This window comes from Hippocampus bargibanti, linkage group LG16, assembly GCF_051943395.1.
Source record: "Hippocampus bargibanti isolate YZ-2025 linkage group LG16, ASM5194339v1, whole genome shotgun sequence".
NCBI lineage: Eukaryota > Metazoa > Chordata > Actinopteri > Syngnathiformes > Syngnathidae > Hippocampus > Hippocampus bargibanti.
In genome coordinates this window covers 14,514,652-14,539,773 of record NC_142749.1, presented here as the reverse complement: position 1 = coordinate 14,539,773, position 25,122 = coordinate 14,514,652, and the positions used below count along the sequence as shown (strand labels likewise).

General features: G+C 40.0%; 3 protein-coding genes across 7 annotated transcripts; 1 reads left to right on the top strand and 2 right to left on the bottom strand.

Moving 5' to 3' along the window:
• Positions 1-2,328: 2,328 nt before the first annotated feature.
• On the bottom strand, positions 2,329-10,228 carry LOC148886621 (hepatic and glial cell adhesion molecule-like). Of its 4 annotated transcripts, none has more exons than XM_089016268.1 (7): positions 9,618-10,228; positions 3,990-4,358; positions 3,415-3,696; positions 3,008-3,101; positions 2,866-2,933; positions 2,663-2,736; positions 2,329-2,579 (listed from the first exon to the last, which is right to left on the bottom strand). In XM_089016268.1, the coding sequence occupies exons 2-7, from the start codon at positions 4,336-4,338 to the stop codon at positions 2,448-2,450; spliced, it is 999 nt and encodes a 332-aa protein (XP_088872394.1). In that variant the 5' UTR covers positions 4,339-4,358; positions 9,618-10,228; the 3' UTR covers positions 2,329-2,447. The 4 variants fall into 4 exon arrangements, with proteins under 4 accessions (XP_088872394.1, XP_088872392.1, XP_088872393.1 ...); XM_089016266.1 differs by lacking the exon at positions 9,618-10,228 and adding an exon at positions 5,220-5,468; XM_089016267.1 differs by lacking the exon at positions 9,618-10,228 and adding an exon at positions 5,220-5,463 and having other exon boundaries at positions 4,017-4,358.
• LOC148886620 (serine/threonine-protein kinase pim-2-like) lies at positions 5,893-12,939 on the top strand. The gene is made up of 9 exons (XM_089016270.1): positions 5,893-6,151; positions 7,430-7,702; positions 7,799-7,912; positions 9,388-9,497; positions 10,192-10,236; positions 10,298-10,513; positions 10,581-10,761; positions 10,828-11,001; positions 11,932-12,939. Exons 1-9 carry the CDS (start codon positions 5,893-5,895, stop codon positions 12,021-12,023), a joined length of 1,464 nt encoding a protein of 487 aa, XP_088872396.1. The 3' UTR covers positions 12,024-12,939.
• On the bottom strand, positions 12,332-24,996 carry ap2b1 (adaptor related protein complex 2 subunit beta 1). Of its 2 annotated transcripts, XM_089016262.1 has the most exons (22): positions 24,855-24,995; positions 24,087-24,141; positions 23,861-23,966; positions 23,473-23,608; positions 23,070-23,315; positions 22,800-22,990; positions 22,487-22,708; positions 21,851-21,971; positions 21,339-21,434; positions 21,111-21,226; positions 20,829-20,994; positions 20,176-20,274; positions 19,777-20,036; positions 18,821-19,013; positions 18,032-18,073; positions 16,925-17,080; positions 16,064-16,209; positions 15,853-15,982; positions 15,703-15,787; positions 15,264-15,350; positions 13,744-13,898; positions 12,332-13,589 (listed from the first exon to the last, which is right to left on the bottom strand). In XM_089016262.1, the coding sequence occupies exons 2-22, from the start codon at positions 24,121-24,123 to the stop codon at positions 13,515-13,517; spliced, it is 2,865 nt and encodes a 954-aa protein (XP_088872388.1). In that variant the 5' UTR covers positions 24,124-24,141; positions 24,855-24,995; the 3' UTR covers positions 12,332-13,514. The 2 variants fall into 2 exon arrangements, with proteins under 2 accessions (XP_088872388.1, XP_088872389.1); XM_089016263.1 differs by lacking the exon at positions 18,032-18,073 and having other exon boundaries at positions 24,855-24,996.
• Between the last annotated feature and the right edge of the window lie 126 nt (positions 24,997-25,122).

Here is a 25,122-nt window from a genome sequence, read left to right as displayed (position 1 = left end):
ATATTGATGAGAAGGTTTCTTCAGCCGTCATCTGTACAAAAGTGAAGGTTTCGGACGTTTCGCCTCCTATCCAAGAGGCTTCGTCAGCGAACTAAAGTCTGACTGGTCGTATCGGCCCCATTTATATATCCCTAATGTCCAGACCTGGTGGCGCCGGACACAGCTATGATAGGTCCCTACTCTCAGAAATGATTGACTGTCTCCAAAAGTTAGAGAAAGGAAAACATATAGACAAACAGATGTATTTTAGATTATACCCGGGACAGGCCACGCCATGTATCTATGGCCTGCCAAAAATACATAAAGAAGGGTTCCCCCTCCGACCCATTGTTTGTAGCATTGACTCCTCTACATACAATGTAGCCAAATATTTAAAAACTATTTTAGCTCCGTTGGTTGGTAACACAGAATACCACGTAGAGAACACCACAGGGTTTGTAGAGAGGATCAAAGACCTCATATTGGAACCTGAGGAAACTTTGGCATCATACGATGTGACTTCTCTCTTTACATCTGTCCCAACCCCAGCAGCAGTCTCAGTGGTGAGGACGAGGCTGCTGGCGGATGTTTCTCTGCATGAAAGAACCAAACTGAAACCGGATCACATCTGCCAATTATTAGAAATCTGCCTTAATACTACGTATTTTCAATTTCGGGAAAAATTTTATAAACAAATCCATGGTTGTGCTATGGGCTCACCAGTTTCACCCATAGTGGCTAATCTTTACATGGAAGAGATGGAGAAACAGGCCCTCACATCCTTCCCAGGGACAAAACCTAGACACTGGTTTAGATATGTGGACGATACTTTTGTCATAATTAAGAAACAAGAAATTCAATCCTTCACAGATCATCTCAACTCTGTAGACTTCAACATTAAATTTACTCGTGAGGACATTCAAGAGAACCAACTAGCCTTCTTGGATTGTAAAGTAATTATAAAAGAGGACAGAGCGCTAAAAACAGAAGTCTTTAGGAAGGCTACGCACACTGACCAATACTTACTTTTTGACTCTAACCACCCTTTACAACATAAACTAGGAGTTATCAGAACCCTCCAGCATAGGGCTAAACTAATACCAACTAGCACTGAAGGTAGAGAAAAGGAGTCAAAACATATCAGGAGAGCACTCACTAACTGTGGGTACCCTCAGTGGTCATTCAACAAATGTCAGAAAGAAAGAATAGCGAACGAAACCAATAATTCTCAAGATTCTAAAAGGAGAGGAGTAGCAGTACCGTACATTGCAGGAGTTTCTGAAAAATTACAAAGAGTCCTTTGGCAACATAAAATTCCTACTTATTTCAAACCGATAAACACGTTAAGGCAAAAATTAGTGCATCCAAAAGATAGGCTACCAAATGAAAAACAAAGTAATGTAGTTTATTCCATACATTGTAAGAATGAAAATTGTAAAGAGCAGTACATTGGGGAGACTCAACAAATTCTCAAAAAAAGACTTTATCAACATCGCAGGGATAATACTAGTGGACCCCAATCGGCAGTACATTTGCACCTAAAAGCTACTAACCACTCATTTGACGACAATGAGGTTAAAATCTTAGCGAAAGAACATAGATGGTTTGAAAGGGGGGTAAAAGAGGCGATTCTTATAAAACAACAAAATCCTTCATTAAACCGGTCTGGTGGGGTGAGGTTCAATTTGGATCGTTCATACAATAGCCTGCTCAGGCAAAACAGGTTAGGCAACTTTCGCAATGCTGATGAGGGTCGTTATGCTGATGAGGTGATACCGGGGGGAGTGGGTGTAATAGGCCAATCGTTAGTCAGGAATGTAGGAACAATCAGTGGGGCCACAGGGGGGGGTCCCGCGCCTCCCCCAACCTGAGAGTAGGGACCTATCATAGCTGTGTCCGGCGCCACCAGGTCATACGACCAGTCAGACTTTAGTTCGCTGACGAAGCCTCTTGGAAAAAAAATCTAGTTTCTCTTATATTAAAATAGTTAATATCGTAATTATTAGGCCCATCACGCTAATACATGTACGAACTAGAGTCGTACTCAACTGTCTACGATAGTCTAACTTAAAAAAATGGACGAACTTCCGTTTGTTGTAAAAATTAAAGGTCACGTGACACTGTCAAATTCGCCCTCGAGTGACGTCAGGAATTGAGTAATGCTAATGTAGCCTGCTAGCAAATGTACTCGATCAAAGTCATGTTTCATATCAAAAGTTGAATATTTACAAGTAGTAAAACTGAAAATTTGAGACATTAGTCACAATATCACGAAATTACGTTTTAAATTCCATATCAAAATCGTAGTGAAATAAATGTGATTGAAACAGACAGTATTTTGCATGATAGCAACAGTTTATTATCTACAAGTGAGCATTTGTATTATTACAAAAATAACGGTGAAAAAAATACTTTTGCGGAAAGGGTTTATTCTAAAATAAAAAGCATATATCTCTATCTAAATTATGCTATACTTTCAGTTGGTTGGAGCGGGCAGTAGCTCGCGTAAGAGAATCAACATAATTCATGTAGCTGGGAGGATGCTCTGGTTCCAAAGTAGATACAGTGCTGCTGATAGAATAGACACCTGGGGAAAGATCCTGCAAAAATAAAAGAAATAAAGAGAATGGTTTAATTGTTAGGCAAACAATCAAACAAACATTCGACATTATCTATAATTTACGTTTTGGTCCAGGACGTAAAGTGAGGTCTCGGTTTTCTTCCCATTGCACTGTGCCATATCTGAAACATTATCAACTACAGTAGGGGAACAAAATACATTTTGAAATATTCAGATTTTATTTCAAATGTGAGATAATGAAAATAAAACAAAAAAAAAGACAACTAATATTGTTGCATCCATATTTTCACATTATAACTTCATACCTGTGTCACAAGTCGATCTGCTTTGGTTATAAAACCTGGAAAAAGACTTTCTTGTTGGCCGCTTTGGTCTAAACATAAATAAATATTACTTGCATCACAACATTGATTGATATAATATCAGGGATTTTTTTTTGAAACATACTTTTTGGAAGGTGACCAACAGGCGCACACTGTTACCAAGGTGATAAGGAGGAAGATGCCACCAGTGGAGAGGATGATATAGATGGAACTTCTTTCTATTCAAGTACAGTGAGACCTTGGCTTACAAATTTAATTGGTTCCCAGAGTGTGTAAGGCGAAAAGTGTGTATCCCAAAAACATTTTTCCCATAGGAAACCATTAAAATGAGAATAATCCGTTCCCAGGTCTCCATCATATAATTTTTGTACAAGTACCTTAGAGCTGGGTGATGAACTGATTTTATCAATGAATTTGGCTATTTGTCACAATGTTATAATTATTATACAATATATAGTAGTTCTAAGTATAACAATACTCAAAGGCATGTTTTTGTCCTGTGTGAAATGTCAATAAAAACCGAATACTCACTGTACACGCTCAACCTGATGGGTAAGCTGGTTACAGCGCTGACAGGGTTTACGACCACACAGCTGTAGACGTCATCATCCGCCATGATGATGCGAGTGATGGTGAGGAGCTTGTGGTCAGATGACATCTGCAATCTGCTGTCGTTGCCTAGCGCTTCGCCACCTTTCATCCATTTGTATGTGGCCCGAGTACCTGCCTCATGGGAGCAGTTGAGGACCACGTTTTCGCTGCGCTCCAGCACTGATGATGATTCCATGTGGATGTAAGCACTGGACAGGGGCTCTGTGTACATACATGCATATAATGCATACCAATTATAATTAAATAAAAAATAAAAAATAAATTAAAAAAAAATAATAAAAAAGAATAAAAAATAAAATAAAAAAAAAAAATAAAAATAAAAAGATGAAACATGAGATTAAAATTTAAAATTTAAAAATGTAAAATTTAAAATTTAAAAATTAAAAATTTTACATTTAAAATGGGATATGGAATAAGGGATAAGGGATAAAAAATAAAAAATAATAACAAACAAATAACAAATAATAATAATAATAATAATAACAATTTATGACCATCTTTCATGACAGTGGGCCTCCTACCATCCACAGTGAGTGTGACACTCCCCTCGCCTATGAATGAATCATCCGTGATGGAGATCTCCACATAATACGTCCCCTCGTCCGAAAACCTTAAATTGTGCATGAGCAGGGATCCATTCTGGAAAATCAGAATACGGTCCCGGTACTCGGGCCTCAGGGTCCCTACGATGTCGGTTCCGATGGACTGCACGACGGTGGATAGCTTCTCCCGGTGGAGCTGCCACTTGATGACGGGAAGGTCGGTGCTGAAGCTGACATAGTCAACTGAGAGGAGGGCTTCACCTCCAAGCGTGCCTCGGATGAGAGAACTGGGAAGCGTCATGTTAACTGCTAGCACCACACCTGCAGAGACATAAATCAGGCTTTAGTGGTGACTGAACAGGCTTTGGTGGTGAAAGACTTTTTGCAGAGCAGCTCTGCGCCGCCATGGTAACGTCAAGTCAAAGTGTGTAGGATGCATTGGCCAGCATCCGTAAATAAAAGTGCCCATTGTTTCACTATTGGCAGGCACTCGGAGCTATACAGCTGCCAGGCTCCGCTATGCTATTCTAGCTTTTGGAGAAACAGAGCTGCTCAGTGACTTTGCAGCTTGGAACAATGGCAGGGCAGTGAGTGAAGGCCGGACACAAGTACACACACGCACACACACACACGCAGAAAAAAAGAACTTCCTCTCAAGAAAAACTAATGTCACACAAAATTGACAGACCAGCAAACACTCTCACATACAAATAGAAAAGTGTAAGCGATGGTCTTGTCCAAAAACAAACCCATATCACTTCCATGACGCCATTATATTTTGTAGTATTGTAACTAAAATCCTGCATAAATTATATGCATAATTATAATACATTTAACTTCAATGCTTTTATCGTATGTGTAATATTATTTTGCAATAAGACAATTAACGAAAAATAAAATGGAACCATAATCCAAAACATGCAATGACGACAAATAAAATTGTATAATCAGGTTTAGATAATTCTCATTGAGATAATATGAAAACAAAGTTGAATGAATAATTTATGTGACGCGTGGATATATCTTGCAATTCTAAATTTCATACTGCTCACTACTAATCGCCCACAGCATTTTTTTTCTTCTGATCAAGCACAACAATACAAAAATATTGGATATTACACAGCCTGTGGTAGCATTTTTTTCTCGTTTCAAGTTTAGATAAAGAACAAAAATATTACTAACGTGTGTGAAATGAATCCAGACAGGACAGAAATAGAATCCATATGTTGATTTTGAGTCTGGAGACAGGTTCTACCACGGTCATCAACTTCATGTTGACTATCCGACTCAGTTTTCCCCAGTCCACTTCCGGATATGACGTCAGGCGCTTTTTTTTCCAGCCGTAAATAAATTACATACTTCTGTAACAATGTCAATGCTCAGGCACAATACAAGAACATTCAATTTTCGTTCATATATATTATACAGCCTGTAGTTGAGACAGAACTAAAATATAACCACCCCCGGATATGACGTCACGTCGCATATTTTTTAAACTACTGTAAATAAATTAACATTTCTGTAATGATTTAAATGCGTTGATAATGAAGAAAACCGCATTTAGGTAAGTTGAGTCATTAAAACAACTCATAATTATGTAAAATATGAGGAAAAATTGAGCTCTGCATCAGACACAAATGAGGATGGCTTCGTAATTAATTTAAACGAGCCCTGGCAGCGTGTTGATGACATCACACCATAAACGTCACCTGGACTCACGTCGAACTAACGCCGCTCTTGCGAAATCGGCGTTCGAAAGGTGTACAAAACGCGACCGGAGCTCAACTCCAAAGTCCGCCATGCACACACAAAAGTCACTCAACTAAAGAATGCAAGTGTCCACGCGTGACGCCAAATGCGCATCTTCGAGAGGCATACAGGTCTGCCTGAACGGCAGGGGTGGGAGGGTGTGCAAGATCACCCCCCCAAATTACCCCCCGCGCCCCCCAGCGGCAAAAAAATAATGGTGACTGTTGTTTTTGCTTTATGCATATTAAAAAAACATGCATTTGTTTGTCTATTCATTTTTACCACGATTGGGCCCCCTCATGAGATGAATTCTGGTCACAAAAAATGCCCTTTGTTTGCAAAGCTGAGGAAGCTAATGACAAAAGGTAAGTAAATGTCAAGTACAACTTCATTCTAAGACTTATGCAACAATTTAAATGTGAAAAAATGTGCATACATACACTTTTCCGCCACCCTTTTTGAATCAAAGTACACTCTTTACAGAAAAATGTCACACCATACCTCAAAAAAATAGTTAATTAGAACTCAAAAGGAATTTGTTGTACAGTCTGAATTGCAAGTGGTGGATGGAACAGTGTATTAAAGGACAACCGACGCCTCCGGACATGCTGTGTCCATAATTTGTAAAATCACTTCAAATGACTTCTACTGAGCGTATTTTACAAAGATTCCACCGCATATAGCTATAGTTTACGTTTTAAGACTTGCGCTGAATATTCAGGAAGTCTTGTTTTCAAGTTGGTGACGATTCCTGACGTGACATCACGTCAGGAACGCAGCTGACCGAGAAAGTGACACACGCAATGCATTTTGGGTACTTTGTTTGGTCTAAAAACATCATGTTGATGACAAAATTAGAAGGAAAACATAAATAATGTGATGGTGAATCGTTGTGTGTTGCACCAAGACTACTATTTGATACTAGTGGACACAAATTCCCAGCAGACAAATGAGCCAATTTCCAACGGAACTTGGGCGCCATTTTGTGCATTTTTGGAGTCCAGACACCTCAAAATGATCTGATAGGACTTCTTTAATCGATTGCAAACATTTATGCCTTCCTCTTCAGAACTATTTGAATCATATTCATAACTGGATAAGTAACAAGAAAGCATCTTTTCCGAATCTGAAGGCATTGTTTTGATTCTCGAGCAAGGCAAGACGTCCTGGCGTGACATCACGAACAAGGGGGCGGGACCTTCTGAAACTCGGCATCTCAGGGGTCATTTTGAAGTAGTTTTGGGACACCTTAACTCATTTTTATTGGTGTTTTGCATTTGACTAAAAATATCAGCCTGCGTGTTTTGGGTATTTTGGATGCTATAAAACGTTTTCTGATGTCAGTTAGGAAACAAAAATATGGTGTCGGTTGTCCTTTAAATACATCAGAGAAATTTAAATGAAACCAGATCATTACACACAAAAAAAAATCCTGTGACTGTAAAGTGTCCTTGAGAGTTTTGAAAGGCGCTTAGAAATTAACTTTTATTATTACGCAGGTCACATCTTGTAAATAACATCGGACATTTAATTTGTTAAAATCACCATATTATTGTAAAATACATCACTTTCATCAAGTGTCATTAAGTGGCCAAAGATTGTTGTATGACTAGCCAACAAAAAATCCAATATTGTCTTCAAAGTACCGACGGATTGCAGAACGCGGCTAAGCCATCAGGCCCCAAAGGCAGACCATGGAAGCAATAGTATAAAAATGAGGTCCAGTCCCGACAGGACACGCTGCCTTAGGGCAGGCCGGGTGCTCCTTTGTGAAACCTCACACAGCCATGAGGCAGATGCTCGAGCCCCGGGAGCAAAGAGGAAAGTGGAGGAGGATGCTACGAGTCCAGCCAGGAAAAAGAGGAAAGGTGAGCTTCCAGAGGACAAGGAGCCCTCCGGCAATTCCGGAGACAATGGTGGGTGCATCTGCTCCAACCTTTAACTTCATGAAGTGCAGCTCTCAAATATTTCTTGAGAACGGGAATAATGTAGAGTATGTTATTATCTTGTAGCAGGCTTACAAAGTTCTCAAGTAGGAGACTTCCCTGCGATCGATGGAGAGGAACCAAGCGTCCACCCGAAGATGATGAAAACTAGTGATGACGACGTCTCGGGAGTTTGTTGGGGTTGGTCTAACTTTTTGAATTTCAGAAAAAAAGTTTGGTAGGTTGAAAAAAAAAAGATTAACTCATTCACTGCCATTCCCGAATTTTTGGGGGGTGTTGATAAAGCGCTGGTCAGACCTCTGGCAATGTTTTCCCCTTCCACAAGGGGGCAGGATTTGCTGTTTGTCCATTTTAGCGCGATGTTACATCTTCAGCTGTTAAAAGGCTATATAAATTATGTATGTATTGTATTTTGTACAGTGGCCCCCATTTCAAGCTCAGATAACTCCATATCCATATAATAGGGATGTGACAACATTTTTCAATAATTCATCACAGATTTTTTAATACCATATTAAAGTACATTTAAATAGATTTCAAATGATGTAAAGATTATTGCTCTATCAATCAGAAAATCAGAAAACCTTTATCCGTCCCACAATGGGGAAATTTGCAGTCCACATCAGCAATTTGAAAGGGGATGGGGTGGGAGGGTTAAAAGATAGAAAAACAAGATATTCTAAGCATAGTAAAATAAAAATGTCAACTGTATACTATGACAAATAATAAGGAAATAATGAAATTTTTAATTTTCAAAATATGAAGGGATTTTCTGCCTGTTCTTACACAGTTAAAACAATGAAAATATGTGACCAAGTTCTTTATTATTGGCTGTCACTGAAGACTAGGAAAGAAAATTGCAAGCTCTAGAAATATATATGCTAATTCTTCTTTTTGCTTGAAACTTGGCTGTTATGGAGAAAAATATATATTCTACCACTTCTATGAGTTATAAAATACAACTTACTCACCTTTATGAACTGTAGTGTTAGCAAAAAGAGCGTAAACTTCAATCCATTTTTTCCCCTGTTTCTCGTTGTCGTATTCTGAAATTTCAATAACCAGCATGGAGGGGAAACATGTAATACGTCACCATAAGCTGCATAGCTTGGAAAATTCGACGAAAAACAATTACGTACTATACAAAAATGCAATCATACGACTGCGAGTACAGAGTGTGCTCGGTTCATTGGACAGAAACAATCGCGGTGGAATATAGATCACTAGCGTACCTACATATAACTTCGGAATTAACTTTTTTTTTTTTGATGAAAGAAGACACTAAGGTTTCTTACGCTGCGTTGAATGTTGAGGTAGTCTTAAAACTTAATATTCTGTGGGTCGTGGAATTTGAGTAAAAATGACAAAAACCCTGGCACTGCAGTGGACACATCTTTGCACATCATGTGGCAGTGAATGAGTTAATGAGGACTTAGGTTGACTAATGAACATGACAAGATAAGAGGAAAACATACCATATGGCGACTGAATAGATGGAGGTATGATAAGACAGATGTTCATGGAATGGACAGATGATTGTTTAAATCAATATGTATTGTATTGTATTGTCATCATTTTCTAGTTTAGTTGTGTTCACCCATAGCCCCATGCTAACCGTGAACACAAGAAAAGTCTCTTTGCGTTGCCGTTTATAGCTCAACTGGAGCTGAAATACGCGCAAGAGAGACTGCTAGCCATAGGAGGCTGTGGATCCGTCTTTGCCGGCTATCGCAAAATAGACAATTTCCCAGTGAGTATTACACATGTGAGTATTACACAGTGGCGGGCCGTGGATTTCATCGCTAGGCCTTCAGTAGTGCTATGTCTGAATCAATACAGACAAGTCGACTAGAGGGTACAATTAGCCAGGAAATAACTGACCGACCTTAATGATGTCCATTTTTTTTCTTGAAAAGTCCGTCTTGATAATGGCTCACAGTAAATCTCCAACCAAATCCATTTCTTCTCGTTCAGCCGTTGTGGGTAGACAAAACTGCTATTAAATAAACACTCTATTAGTAGTGGCTTGTAATCAGAGCAGTTTTTGCAAACTATGATTGGCTAATCACTTTGCAAAAACTGACGACCTTCAAGAAGGCATCGGTCCCCATTTTGGGTCGCCAACTCGGACTCTGATTGGTCTGAGCAACAGTTTGAGCGACATTTGATTGGACATGGCCTGCAGAACTGATTCCAAAGGTGTCCCGGTCGATTTCTGACCCTGGTAACAAATGATGGCTGAAATGTGATTGGTTAAAAGCTTAAATACGAAAACACATCTGGATGAAGCGCAAAAGGGGGGAAAGCAATGAAACGAAGCTAATAGAAGCCAGTAGAGAAGGCTTTGCAGGCCTTGACGGTCCGCCACTGGTATTACATACGCGCAAACCACGCATATAAGCATTGAAGACATCTACAGTACGTTGAGACTGCATTGACTTCAGTTTTTACTTTTGTAGGTGGCCATCAAGCACATCCCAAAAGACAATAATATAACTCTACCGGTAAGAAAAAAACTTTGCAGAACTGTTAATGTGGATCAATACTGTACTCACCTTGTTTCAGAAGAATAAGGACAGGATCAATATGTCATCGGAGGTGGCTGTTATGAAGAAGCTTGCCAAAGATTTGCCTGAGGGACGCTCGCCTTACGTCACTCTACTGGACTGGTATGACCTGGGACAGAAGCTCATTCTGGTCATGGAGAGACCCGTTCCTGCTGAAGATCTGACTGAATACATTAGCAAGAAAGGAGGGTGTCTTGACGAGAGCGAGGCTAAGGTACACTAGAGGAGGAAGGCTATGAGAAAACCTACATCAAACTCAGGACAATGTTTTTATTTCACAGATCATCCTGAAACAGTTGCTAGATGTGGCTCAGAAACTTCAAGAGAAGCACATCTTCCATCGTGACATCAAGACCGAAAACATCCTGATCGAGAGCACCCCCGATGGACTTCACGTCCGAATCATCGACTTTGGACTGAGTTGCTTTACGAAGAAAAGATCTGTTTACAGACTCTTTTTCGGTAAGAGTGAATGACTGAATTTTGAAGTTGAAATGTTTTGGTCTTACGCTGAGGTGTGTGGTTCAGGAACTCCTTCTCTGGAACCCCCTGAGTGGCTTCGCCACCAATGGTACCGGGCGGGCCCGACCACCTCGTGGCAGATCGGGACGGTGCTTTTTGAAATCCTCCACAATGAAGTGGATTTTCAAACAGAAGGGTACCTCAAAGAGGAGATAAAAATTAGCGAGAAGTTTTCAGACGGTAAGGAACATATGTGAAATGATTCTTCATTTTTGATTTTAGTATGAGCAAAAATGACAAGAAAGGTTCTCTATTATGGCTATGATACAAGTAAAGATAACAATTATTTTAACTCATTCACTTCCATTCACAAATTCGGGAATTGAAAAGCATGACGTGGAGCGCCTTTCCCGAATATGTTCGGGATTTGGTTTTTCTTGCTGTGGGGGTGCCGATAAAGCACTGGTCATACCTCTGGCAATGTTTTCCCTTCCACGAGGGAGTGGCATTTGCCTTTTGTCCATGTTAGCGCTTTGTTACATCTTCAGCTGTTAAAGCGTTATATCAATCAATATGTATATATTGTATTTTGTATAGCCGCCCCAATTTCAAGCTCAAATAACTCCAGACACATCAAATTTAGGAATTAACTTTTTTTCTGAGTTTGGAGGATAGTTACATTTTTTTTTTCATTTCAAATAACTCCAGACCCATATAATTTAGGAATTAACACTTTTTTTCCTATGAAAGAAGAGAGTCTCAGGTTTCTCATGCTCCATTGAATGTTTGTGTAGTCCTAAAAGTAAATATTCTGTGGGTTCTGGAATTTGAGTGACAATGACAAAAACCCTGGCACTGGAGTGGACATTTCGTCTGGCAGTGAATCACATAAAAAATACCCGCCCACCCAAAAAATAAATAAATGCTGAACCGTGAATATGTGGGGGACAACTGCACTCCCAAAGGAAGAAAATTCCATGACCATTTACACCACCAATAAAAATGTGTAGCGTCGGATTTTTATTCAACTGCTTGAACACAATTGCTCTTAACTCGACATATACAAAACTAGGACAAAACAAAAAAATAGATAACTAACATTTTGAATCAAATAAGAATTTTAATGTGATGAAAATGTCTCACGTTTCTCCTCGCGTTTGTTGGACCAAGATTGTCGGGATTTCCTTCAGAAGAGCCTGACCGCGGCGCCTGAAGAACGGCCTTCCCTCAAAGAGTTGCGGCGTCACAAGTGGCTCAGATAAACATCGGAGAGGCCATTGTGGTAAGACATTTTTAATCGGTGATCCAAAATTTAAGGCATACACAAACGAACACCCAAAAAGTTTTAGTGATTTCACCCCTTTAATCTGTCTTTGTTTCAGATTGCCAAAAGGATGAAGTCACCAAATTGTCACTTTTAAAATCAAGTTTTTTTCAAGTCAATAAAAAAAGCAAAAGCCAAAAAATGAGAATTCACACCCACATCCCCCAAAAATAAAAAAAAACCAACCCTGTTTGTCTGTTGTTTTTCCCGTATTAAAAAAAATAAAATTATTGACCACAGAAAACATAATGGTGACACTTTATTGATCTCTGAAGTGGTACAGTAACAAATCACTTGCGATATGGCGAAAAAGACATGAAACAACATTGCAATTTTCTATCATCATTCATGACTGTTTAGCACGTTTATGGGAGCGTGGCTAAATATGCATAAAAATAAACCCATGATATGGGATAAAAGTGGACTTTTTTATTTATTTATTTTTAATATATAATGCCACCAACATGAATGGTACACTCACACAGCCGTTTCTATTTGACGCCGGCTTACTTGTATTAACATATAAAGGGTAATGCCATAATAGCTTGTTTATATCGACACAAATGACGTCACTAATCTACACAAGGGGCCTCTGTTGTTTCCACCTGAAGCGCCAACCTACGAGGGGTCATAAGTAAGTAGCGAGAGTCAGAAGAAAACAAAAACGTGGTCCTGTAAAAAGTTTGGCTGAATGAACCGAGGTGCAAATCGTTTGAACTGGCTCGTTGACAACGAAAAGGAAAATAAAGATTGAATGGAAAGCAATGCAACCAAACCAAAAGGCTCGTGTGAAAGGAGGTAGATGAACAATAAATAGCATTTCTTGAGCATTTTTTGTTGTTTTTGTCAATAATTTTGTCAATAAAAAAAAAAGGGTACTTACTAATTTACGGTTATAAAAGTAATTGCGTGAGCATGCTGGAAAAGGTCCGTTGCATTTAGCTTTTGAGCCAGTGCTGTGTAATAATTTGGTCACAATAAAAATAAAATAAGTATAATGGGAATGCTAACAAAGCCAAAAAAACCAGCTGAAGTGACAAATATGGAGTGGTTTTAAAATGTGCTGAATTCAGTGAGTTTAGCCCCTTGCCCCCAAGAGTAGCTAGTATCAAAAAAATGCAGATAGATGCATGTGCGCAAAAAAAAATCCCCAAAAAATCTGTTAAGTTCAATTTCTCTTTGATCAGTTGCAACGTTAAGACGTTTAAGGTTGGAATGATTGACACATTTTCACAGTCCATATCACCTCCCTAGAAATTCTCCCCAGCAAAAGAAGCGATAACATTGTAACATGGTATATCGGAACTGTGATCACAATGAAAACACATTCAGAACTAGAACATTTACCTTTTTTTTGTTATCTACATGGTGGAAATCTTTTTTCTTGGGGAGTAACACTGAGGTTGGATGGCAGGTGCAAAACAGCCCGTCAGTTCTTCAGCACAGCGTCGTATGTCTGGTACACGTATTGAGACACCTCGGGGGCCCGACACTTGAGGGAGAGCTATCAGCAGAACACATAAGGCATTTGTGATATCGTTTTGATTTAGTCATGCCGTGTACATAAACTGGCGACAAAAAGTCTACACACCCCAAAACACCTACAAAATGAGCAGGTGTGTAGACTTTTTATATGCAGTCCAGATGAAATACTGTACCGTGTAATTGGGGTTGCCTGGCTGAATACGCAGCTCGGCCAGTATCCAGATTCCATTGGTGAGTTTGAGGGACTGGTAGAGCATATCCTGACCCTCCACATTGCGTTTTGCAATTGTGTAGATGTTGTTGTTCTGCAACTTGCCTGACACGGTGTCTGCAAGCGAGGAATTTGATTCAGTTTAAAAAAATAAATAAAGGAGAAAAAAAATTGACACTACTGTACCATACTAATTTGGAACCTATGAAGGGAAAAGTTGATTTTGAGTGATTGGCTAAGTTCAGCAAGTATTGATAGTTGATCAAAATAACTGACCACACGGGCACTTGACACAAGTGCTAATAAATTCACCTTTAGGCATTTACAAACAATATGAAGACATTCTACATAATTTTAACAACAAAGTAAACCACACGGAAATAGACAGAATTCCATGAAATCACATATAGTGCAGGCGATTTCAAAATAAAAGACATACAGTAGTAAGACAACCAGTCTCGGCAATGATTGCGTTCGGCCTCACAGGTTCCGCTTTACAAGCACACGAAAACTGGGAGCTCCTCTATGGGCTATTAGCAAATGTGTTATTAGCTAAGGTAAGGTAAGATAAGGTAGCTATAAGGAAAAAGATGAGATCACTCTAATGGGATTTCTGAACTATGGTACTGGACTACGATCACGGGAAAGTAGCTATTCTGAAATATGTACATTGATGACTATCGTTGCTATTTCCTTTGCTTGGAAGAGATTGTGTTATCCTGAGAGAAGCATGTGGGTGGAGATTAAAAAAAAAACAAGTGAAGAGTGGATCAGTATGACAGAATAATGAAAATTTTGTATCATGAATAATAAATAAAGCGCGGGTCAGACCTCTGTGAATGTTTTCCCTTATACAAGGGGGCAGCATTTAATAATAATAAAAATAATAAATTTTATTGTAGGCGCCTTTCAAAGCTCTCAAGGACACTACAGTCACAGACAAGCATTGATACTATAATAAATAAAATACAATTACAAATAGAATACAATAAGGAAAATACAATTATAAATAGAAACAAGAGATAGAGCTACACAGAAAATATTAAATAGGTGGGTTTTGAGATGGAATTTGCCTTTTTTTTCCCATGTTAGCGCTTTGTTACAGCTTCAGATGGTGTTAAAGTGCGAAATAAACCAAAATGTATTGTATTTTATTTTATACAGCCGCCCCCATGTCAAGCTCAGATAACTCCAGTCCCATATAACTTAGGAATTAACTTTTGTTGGATGAAAAAAAGAGATTAGGGTTTCTTGTGCTTAATTGAATGTTGATGTATTCCTAAAACTCAATATTCTGTGGGTCCTGGAATTTGAGTGAAAATGACAAAAACCCTTGCACTGGAGTGGATGTATTTTTAGGCGCTTATAAATGAAATGTATTATTATTATTATTATTATTGCACGTCAGGCAGTGAATTAGTTAAAAAGGACTTTTTGATGGGCTTGCGTGTCACTTAAAAGCATTTGTTTACAGGGATCTACCTGCGTTTAGGTGGCACTCCTTTATCTGATACTGCAGTTCATTTTCATTGGGAATATCTTTCCAGGTGGCAAGGAACACCTGTCGCTCTAAGGAGAGAGAAAAGGCACAGTTGAAAAGTCAATTTGAGCAAAAGAATTTATCGCCGCAATGTTTTTTTCTTACCAATTTACACCGAGCGTGTTCATATGAACACAGGTAAATTCATTTTTAACAAATCAAAATACATCAAAACAGAGTATCAAATAGTAGATATAGTAGAGTATATCATTAACAATAATATATAATTAACAATAACTAATGTGGCAAGAAACAACATTAATGCATTTGAAAATAAATGTATCTTTGTTCACATGAATACGCTCGGCGTAAATGGGTTCATGGTGCCCAAGTTTTTTATTTTTTATCCATTTTTGTTTATGTTCAAAGACAACAACCAACCCATTTTTCCATCTTCAACAAAGAATATGTTGAGAGGGATGAGGACGCTATAGTAGAAGACATCAATGTTGTTCTTCACAGCCACCTGTGCGTAAAGTAGATTTTTTTTAAACAAAATCCCCTCGTGTCAATCATATTTTGTTTTGGTACCTGGAGATTGTTAAGAGGGTCCATCTTCATGACTGGCCCGATGGTATTGATGGGCAAAGAGACGTCGATACCCTGGCTGGGCATCAGTGGAGTGTGAATGGGCAAAGGGCTGGTTGGGATCATCCCAAAGCTACGGTAAACCACAAAGACGTTTTTAAATCGACAGTGGGGTGTTATCGACTAGGGTGTCACAGCTACAGCGTTTCTTGACCTGTTTTTATTAAACTGGATGGCAAAGTCGGTCATGTGCTGCAGGGCCTTGTTGGTGAAGGTCATGTCCATGTACATGTGGCCCTGGCGCCGAGAAAAGGTTCCGGAAATTTCCAGTCCCTTGGCTTTAACAGCAGGCAACCATACCTTGGAAAATACAGTAGTGCAACTGCTAAAAAAAAGTCCAAACTTTGCATCTATTAACTAATTCGCTGCCATTCTCGAATTTGTTCAGGTTTTTTTTTGCTCACAGGGGTGCTGATAAAGCACTAGCCAGACCTCTAGTAATGTTTTTTTGTTTCCACAAGAGGGAAGCATTTGCCTTTTGTCCATGTTAGCGCTTTGCTACAGCTTCCGCTGTTGTTGAAGCGCTATATAAACCAATATGTATGTATTGCATTGTATTTTGTACATCTGCCCCCATTTCAAGCTTTGATAACTCCCGACCCATATAATTTAGGAATTAACACTTTTTTTTTCTAATGGAAGAAGTGAGACTAAAGTTGGTTACACTGAATTGAATGTTTATGTAGTCCCAAAACTCAATATTCTGTGGGTCTTGCAATTTGAGTGACAATGACAAAAACCCTGGCACTGGAGTGGACACATGTTTTGCATATCGTCTGGCAGTGAATGAGTTAAGATAAGTCCACCAAATTTTGTCCCAGTTGGTGAAATTACTAATGGACCCCAATTCTTTCCCAGACTCCCCCCCTCCCCCGCTAACTTCAATTATTTTTCACCCCTAACTTCCCAAGCTGCTTTTTCAAAATAATCAGACCTCACATCAAGACATGATGTTACCTTCCAGGCCCATTTTTTTTTATCTCGATTTATCAATTTTGAATGTTTATAAACTCACAGCTTTTGGGGCCACGTAGCCTCCGGATGTGATGGCCATACCGGTGGAGAGCTCAAATAAGTCGTTGAGGCCACTGCTGCTGACGGCCGGAGGGGCAGGAGTGGGCGATGGCGCAAAAGTGCTCGGGACGGATGAAGGGATGAAATTTTGTCCCACCTGAAACAAAAAAAAAAAAAAAAAAAAACACAACAAAAGCGGAAGGGGTGAATGAAGCGAATTTTGCTTCACGGAAGCGACAAAAGTGCTGCGAAGCTGAGAAGAATTACACAAGAAGCTCATGCAAATGTTCTCCGGGTTACCGAAAACCTTATGAGAAGAAGAGGTGAGCAAACTCAAATGGAGGGCAGATGCAATTTTGTATGCTTTTGCCCATTAACTCATTCACTGCCATTCCGGAATTTATTCAGGAATTGAAAAGCATGACGTGGAGCGCCATTCCCGAATTTGTTCGGGTTTTGGTTTTTCTTATGGGGGTGTCGATAAAGTGCTGGTCAGATCTCTGGCAATATTTTTACCTTCCATGAGGGTGAAGCATTTGCCTTTTGTCCATGTTAGCGCTTTGTTACAGCTTCAGCTGTTGTTAGAGCGCTATATATATATATATATATATATATATATATATATATATATATATATATATATCAATGTTTCTATTGTATTCTGTACATCCGCCCCCATTTCAAGTCCAGATAACTACAGACCCATATAACTTAGGAATTAACACTTTTTTATGATAAAAGAAGATAGTCTAAAGTTTCATACGCTGCATTGAATGTTTATGTCATCCTAAACTCAATCTTATGTGGATCCTGCAATTTGAGTGTGACAAAAACCCTGGCACAGGAGTGGACACATTTTTGCACATTGTCTGACAGTGAATGAGTCAAGGATTTTTGCTATTGAATCTAAAAAGGAAATACTCCAAAAGCAAACTGAAGGTTTTCTAAATGTCAACATCCATGTAAATCGGAACAAACGTGTCAAGTGTTGACAGCGAGGCAGCAAGCTAAAATTATACAGAAGAAGGCGATTTCGAGACAGTCGTGGGTTAAAAAGTGCAGCAGCATGCAGAAGGCGGGCGGCCAAACAGAAGGAGCTTGAACTTACAGCTGGACTCCCCCCAACACCACCGCCCAGGTCTCCCCCCAGCTACAGGAGAGAGGGAGAGAGAAAAAAGGACCCCCCCCCCCAAACAAAAAAAGAACATAATAGACAGACACAAAGACAAGGCAGACTTTTCTTAGCAATAGCAAGCCATTAATAGAAGCCTTTACTTCATTCTGAAACAAAAATAACTTGAAATATTCACCAACAAACTGTTTTTATCCCAAAAAGAAAAAAGTAGGCCTCCTAGAGAGAGACATGTTTATTTTTCTGAGGTTTATGTTGAAGGAGGTGCTGCTGATTTGGTTAGCAGGATGAGCAGTTTGTGTCTGTGTGTGTGAATTGAGTAAAAACACATTTAAAATTACAACATTAATAAAATGATGCCCTCACTGCCCCTTACACACAACGTGTCGCACTAACATCCCTTTGCTAAAGAACAATGTTAGTTAGTTAAAGAGATTCACTTTGTGATTTTTACTGGCATTTCGTGGTATCTAGGTGCCCATGAACTAGGTTGAAATGAGTTGAGGAGTTTTATGAAGTGAAGGTGCGTGTATAGCGGATGTGTAAAGAAAGGGAATGCTATCCATTTTTTCACCTGATGGGATAAAGGAGAGATTTAGTCGATATTTATGACTTAGTTATTTGTCACTCAACTAATAGGGACACAATTAGAGGAAATACTGTAATATGTAATATCGCTTAGCTAGTGATGATATGACGATGAGGGTTATTAATAGACAAAACAAAAACTGCTTTTTACTTCATCAGAATGTTGTCAAATCTCACCAAGCTATCCAGGCCGCCTCCTAGAAGATCCACGGCGCCCATCTGCATGGAGGAGACCTGGGGCACGTTAACCGGTGGACCCAGATCCAGGTTGAGGAGGTCACCCAGCAGATCACCCTGGCTGGGAATAACGTGCGGCTGGTCCATGGCGGCAGCTGGCCCGCTGCTAACCGGGCTCTCACCTGTATCAATACTGTCCGGTGGAACAAATAACAAATAATAATAATAATAATAATAATAATAATAATAATAATAATTTACAAGTGCCTTTCAAAACACCCACAATTAAAAGAACATTAGCGACTGTATCTAATACCTAGCGAGCTCGCTTTCTATCTATTTGAGTTATTCCGGGTTGAGCGAACTCTGGCGTGTGTGGCTGCCGCTGCTCACCCACAGACAAACTTATCCTTTGACTGTAAAGTGACCTTCTGAGTTTTGAAAGGCGCTTATAAATGAAATGTATTGTTATTGTTATTATTATAAATAAAATGATAAATAATAAAATAGCGCCGATGCATACGTGGAACTGCCGCGGCTTGGAATTGAAACGGATTTACGCGGGAGAGGAGATGTGAGACCATCTCTTTTCATCAATGGATGCTACAGCTTCGTGTTTGCTTACAAAACTTAGCTTGTAGCAGACGTGCGCATTTCACCATGACGTCCCTGATCCACTGGTGAAAAGGACCTATTTCATTTTGAAGTGCTTCATACCACAAATAGTGTGCAGAAAGTGCGTATAATTAAATTACTGACTGTCTTTGAGTAGTCATATTTGTTTTGTTTTTAACTTCAAGATGGCGCCATGAGAGTGGCTGCCTGGACAGCAGCTCCAGTACTTTGTTTTTCTACTTCTTCTTTTCCTTTCCTCTTTGTTTCATCACTTTGCTGTTGTGAAATGTAAATGTATCCACTGCGAGACTAATAAAGGCTAAACTAATCGAATCTAATACCTGCTGTGCTGGACAGGAAGGTGTTTGCGATGGATTCCGTGGCTGCCCTCCACAAAAGCGCTGGGCGGTTTGTGATAAACGGACGCCAGAGAGCCGATGTGGCAGATGAGCTCGTCCAGTAAGGTGGGCTCGATCAGATCTGTCTCTTCGGAGATGAGGGGCTTCTCCGACAGCACTACCTCCTTGGCGGTCACCGGGTCCGTGGACAGCAAGCGCCAGTAGATGTAGCCCCTGTCACGCAGGTCGGGGTTGTCGGAGTCCTGAAGAAGATGGCAAAATGAACATTAATGTATTTAGAATTTATTGTGTGCCTTTTTTTAAGGTTGAAATATGTGTCGTAAACTGCAAAAGGTGAAAAATTGTACATTACGATTTCCGGGTGTTATTATTTTTTTTCACCTGAGTGGCGAGGCTAAGGACCTGCTGCACCAACTCCTGAGTCTCAGACGGCTTCTTCAAGAAGAGCTTGACGATGGCGGTCAGGAGTGTGAGCTGCACCTGCAAGTCAAAGACAGACCATTGTTCATGCCACCATTTTGCTCTTGAAACCTTTTAACTCATTCACTGCTAGACAATGTGCAAAAAGGTGTCCACTCCAGTGCCAGGGTTTTTGTCAGTGTCACTCAAATTCTAGGACCCACAGAATATTGAGTTTTAGGACTATATAAACATTCAATGTGGCGTAAGAAACCTTAAACTCTCTTTTATCATAAAAAAATAGTTAATTCGTAAGTTATATGGGTGTGGAGTTATATGAGCTTGAAATGAGGGCGGATGTACAAAATACAATACATATTGGTTTATATAGCGGTTTAACAACAGCTGAAGCTGGAACAAAGCGCTATCATGGGGAAGAAAGAGAAATGCTGCCCTCTCGTGGAAGGGAAAAGAACATTACCAGAGGTCTGGCCAGTGTTTTATCGGCACCTCAGTAAGAAATGGCAGTGAATGAGTTAACGTGGCAAATTGGTTACCAGAACTGACAAACATGACAACTCATCATTTCGAAAGTTGCTGTGATTTGTGAGCAACAGTAAATCACAAAAGTGCACCTGGGTGCTCTCATCGTGGAAGCCCTCGAGGAAGCTCTCCAGCAGCTCATCAGCATTGTCGATCCTCTCGGCGTATTCGCCCACGATCCAGATCATGGCGGCGCGAGCATCCGGCTCATCCAGAGAGTCCAGATTCTCACACAGGGTAGCAATGATGCTCTCGTACCTTGAACAAGTCACGTCATTTTGGGGAATCTGGCACTCTTACTTTGTATTTTAACCATCTTGGAGGTTAGCGGTTCATTGACGTCGAAGCTAGTTTTCGAGGAAAAGGGGACGTACTTGTTAGGGTACTTGCGGAAGATGTCCCTGATGACCACAATGGCCTCCTGCACCACATAGTTGACTTTGGTCTGGATGAGGTCCAGCAAGGTGCTAACGCAGCGCTCCGCTGATTGCTGGGATGATTCAGAACAGAGAAAGGAAGTCATCATCAAGATTGTCCGAGACGCTAGATGTTCACGTAATACAAATTTGGACAAAATAAAAATAGTAAAGTAGCAATCAGACCTCCACTTTAATGGCACAGCGACCAATAGCACGCACAGCCTTGCGCACAAAGTCAACATCCACCTCCGTGGCGTACTCCTTCAACTCAGCCAGAACCTGTCAGAGATAAATACCGTGAATACCACGCCCCAAGCACCAACAACTATAAAACAACAGAACTTAGACTTTTTAATTGGTTGTCCTTTCCATTAACTGATCGATTTGTAACCTGGCTAATGACCTCTTTCCTGTGAAGGAGTTGACCAAGTTGTAAATTAGTCCAAGGCCAGAACTCCTACATGAAGATGACAATTTAACAGGTTGTGTCTGTTCACCTCAGATTGACGCCAGATTTTCTGTGCTTCCATTGTGGGCCTTTTGTGCGGCGGCATGAAACTTTTAAATATGATAACTTATTTTCTGTCCATTCTCTATCAACCTGTGAGGCACCAAGTATTTTTTTCCTCCAAAGGTAAGAAATACCACACATTAAAAAAATAAAGGTCCTGCGAGGCCTGGTTCATATAACTTACCTGGGCAATGTTCGCCTGGGAGGCCAAACGAATCATAATGTCCAGTTTTTCCAGCTTCACATAAATCGGGTCGTTATATTTGACAAAGAACACCTTGATTTCCTGCTTCAGGATCTCCGGCCTACACTCAAAACAAAAAAAATTAAAGGTCAAAAACTGAGACTTTGGTTTCATTACCACTCATGTTACACACATACTGTAAATGCTGCTGATACGTTTGTCTATGACTGCTATCCCATAGTTGACGAGCAGATGGCTGCGCTTTATTTTTCTTGACATTACGTTGGGTTGTTGTCACTTCAGGTACAAGTTTTACTTTTCGCGCTTCTATAAGTTTCATTTTTACTGAGAAGACGGCGAGAATGGACATGCTTTAATCGCTGTACTGTTTATCAAGGAAAAGATAAAAAGGACGAAAATCAAAACTTCCATTTCGGACGGAAAGCGGGCAAAGTGGTTTGTACGATTTTATTGCATGTTTTATTTCATCGATGTAAAGTCCAAATGTTTATGTGTAAATAATAGCTATAGTTTTGTACTTGTTTGAAGTTCTACGGTGGTGTGAAATCACATTAAAGAATTAACCATCAGTACAAAGAAACCAGAGTCCTCTGTTTCGAATGGAAGCACACATACCTTTTCTGGACGATGAGGTTGATGTTCCTCAGAGCCACGTACTGGACCTCAGGCTCACCGGACAGCAAGGTAACGAGTGGTGGCGAGAGTTTCTTCAGCAAGGTGTTGTAGTAGTCGGAGTCCTTTGGTAGCAGTTCTAAGAACTTCATCAGTACCTTGACGGCGGACAGGACCACTGCTGAGTTGGCGTGGGACAGCCTCGGAGTGACGCGCTCGCAAATACTTTGGGGACAGGGAAAAATATTGAGGGGAGTCAGTCTTTAAATGTTGCGTTTATTAGAAAAATAATTCTAGAAATTGTCAGCATTGCTACCTTTGAGCTTCCCGCTCATCTTTAGGGTTGTAATTAGACAAGCAATCCAGGATGAAGATCTGCCCCCACTCTGTGCACTCGTTGAGGGCCGTCAGAAGCTTGTTGATGTTCTGGGGGTTGAGATCCAGCAGGTTGCTGTTAGGGTGAGACTCGCTGATCTCGGACAGGGCGGCAACCGCATTGGCAACAACCTAAAAAGAGATTCAAAGGGGTGAGGATTGTACTATGTTTTTTTTGTCAACAATAGATCTTCAAGGCCTGGTTACCTACCATGGGATTGGAGTCGGCGATGAGATCCCTCAGTGAGTCCAAGAAACCCTGGTCTTCCACCATCTGGGCATTGATGTCATGAAGTTTGGCCACACACACCGCCGCCGTCTTCCTCACATACGGATCCTCGTCCTTGAGGCATTTCCGTAGCGGCTCGCATAGGTACTCTGTGATCTTGTCCACCCTGATGCAACCCATGGTGCGGACAGCCAAGGCCCGGATGAGAGGGTTGGGATCCTCACAGTCCTGTTGCATTGAAAGCAAGTCAAAGTGAAACACATTGATGAGGAAAAAAAACATTGTCTTGTGTTTATTTCCAAGTCTGGAACTGAATCTAATTGGACAATGAGGGCGGCAAGAAAAGTCTGCACCCAAGCCAAGTGGAAATTGTGCGTAAGCTTGCCTTGACGAAACTGTTGACAGCCATGATGGCCATGTCGGGCTGGCTTTTGGCGTAGTTCATTAAGTAAAGGTACACCAATTTCTTTAACTCCAGGTTGTCCGTTTGCATGCAGTTGACCACATCCGGGAACAAAGAGCTGGAAAGACACTCGGTTAGAAGGTAGACCTAGCTCTAACTTCAACAAATAATGTGATACCAAATGTTTCCTGTAAACGTGTAGGTAAACAATTTCACATTATAAAATGAGCCATCAAAATGTCTTGTCAAATAATAATATTGCACCATGTGAAAAAAAAAGTTCAAACAAATCAAATCAAATTGATTGATGTCCTGGTTCAATCACCATCCCGCAGTTATCGCAATGCTGACTAGTTTGACAGAATTTTACCTGACATCCTTGCCCACCGTCATGGCAGCAATAACCTTCTTGACTGCCTCCTTTCGCTTCTCCTTCTTTTCATTGTTCAGCTCTGCCTTGAGCTCGAAAATCTCCCCTGCAACACCACAAAGGAGATACATTTTGTGATGTCTTTCCGTGAGTGTAAAAAAAAGAAAAATAAGACTGAGTATATCGAAGATTAATGGCAGTGTTTTGAGACACTTTTTTCACTTACCTTTTTTGTTTGTTGTGAAATATTTGGAGTCCGTCATGATGGTGCCTCTTGTAGTCTGGATAACAATTATAGAACATTCAAAATCACAAGCAAAAAGCCACTCTCCGGTTCCCTTGTCATAAAAATATCCTCACTTGATTTAATCTATTTGGTCAAATTACTTTATGTAGAAGTGGTGGTAAGTAATGAACAATAAATAAGTACAAATAGTCAATTTTTATATTTAATTCGATTTTTCCAAACATTTCTCGTATTTAATCTCATTCGGTGTACATCATGAAGTGCCAAAACAGAATTACAGGGCTTGTTCCGCCTATTTTCTGTCGACATATCGTAACATTTTCAAGTCTTTCACAATAACGTTTAATTTGTCGTTATTTGTTTTTAGGTATCGATTGTAATATGAGCTAAGAGTGCAAAAGTATATAGGATAAGGTTTACTTTCGCCTTTTTACTCGAGGAAACCAGATGTTGGCTAATGCTAGGTGACTCGCTAGCTAGCTCGTATGCTAATCAGCTTCTCTCGATTCGATTCTCGACAGACACGAATAATTAAATCATGACCCCAAAGAAATCGTCATTTATATAATGGATTATTTCGTAACAGTATGGGGACATTTAATATGTCATCAAATCAGCAGACACATTTGGCCCCTTTCCCATTCCGGTTCATTGCCATCATAGCTAGATCGTGACTACGTTCACGGGCGCAAAAAAAATTACATGCAATCTAGTGCGCATCGTGAGAAACGGATACAATTTACATACCAAAATGAGTTTATCGAATCCGTGAAATCTTTATGTGGGTAAAGGACGAAGCCTGGTCCCTTGGCCAGCCGGGGGAAGATGGAGAATGTGTCACGGATGATACGTTGAAGGACCACTTCCCTCTAACGCTGTCGAAAGAATGGAATGCGAGTCGGAAATAGACCTGTCATCAAATCAAAAATAACTAAAAAATCAGTTGAGGACCCTAATTAGGTCTTTATTCACATTATTGTTATCTAAATATGTTAAGATACGAAAATGAGAACAG

What these genes read in the sequence shown, in the direction of transcription:
- LOC148886620 (XM_089016270.1), top strand. Translation starts at nt 5,893, where the DNA reads ATGCGCATCTTCGAGAGGCATACAGGTCTGCCTGAACGGCAGGGGTGG. An exon ending in CGGCAATTCCGGAGACAATG is followed by an intron (nt 7,703 to 7,798) that starts GTGGGTGCATCT and finishes ATTATCTTGTAG; the next exon opens with CAGGCTTACAAAGTTCTCAA. An exon ending in TGTTTACAGACTCTTTTTCG is followed by an intron (nt 10,762 to 10,827) that starts GTAAGAGTGAAT and finishes TGTGTGGTTCAG; the next exon opens with GAACTCCTTCTCTGGAACCC.
- ap2b1 (XM_089016262.1), bottom strand. Translation starts at nt 24,123, where the DNA reads ATGACGGACTCCAAATATTTCACAACAAACAAAAAAG. An exon ending in CTTCCTGTCCAGCACAGCAG is followed by an intron (nt 19,014 to 19,776) that starts GTATTAGATTCG and finishes TCCACCGGACAG; the next exon opens with TATTGATACAGGTGAGAGCC. An exon ending in ACCCTCTTAACAATCTCCAG is followed by an intron (nt 15,788 to 15,852) that starts GTACCAAAACAA and finishes CTTTACGCACAG; the next exon opens with GTGGCTGTGAAGAACAACAT.
- LOC148886621 (XM_089016266.1), bottom strand. Translation starts at nt 5,310, where the DNA reads ATGAAGTTGATGACCGTGGTAGAACCTGTCTCCAGACTCAAAATCAAC. An exon ending in TCTGGATTCATTTCACACAC is followed by an intron (nt 4,359 to 5,219) that starts GTTAGTAATATT and finishes ATGTCTCTGCAG; the next exon opens with GTGTGGTGCTAGCAGTTAAC. An exon ending in CATCAGGTTGAGCGTGTACA is followed by an intron (nt 3,102 to 3,414) that starts GTGAGTATTCGG and finishes GTACTTGAATAG; the next exon opens with AAAGAAGTTCCATCTATATC.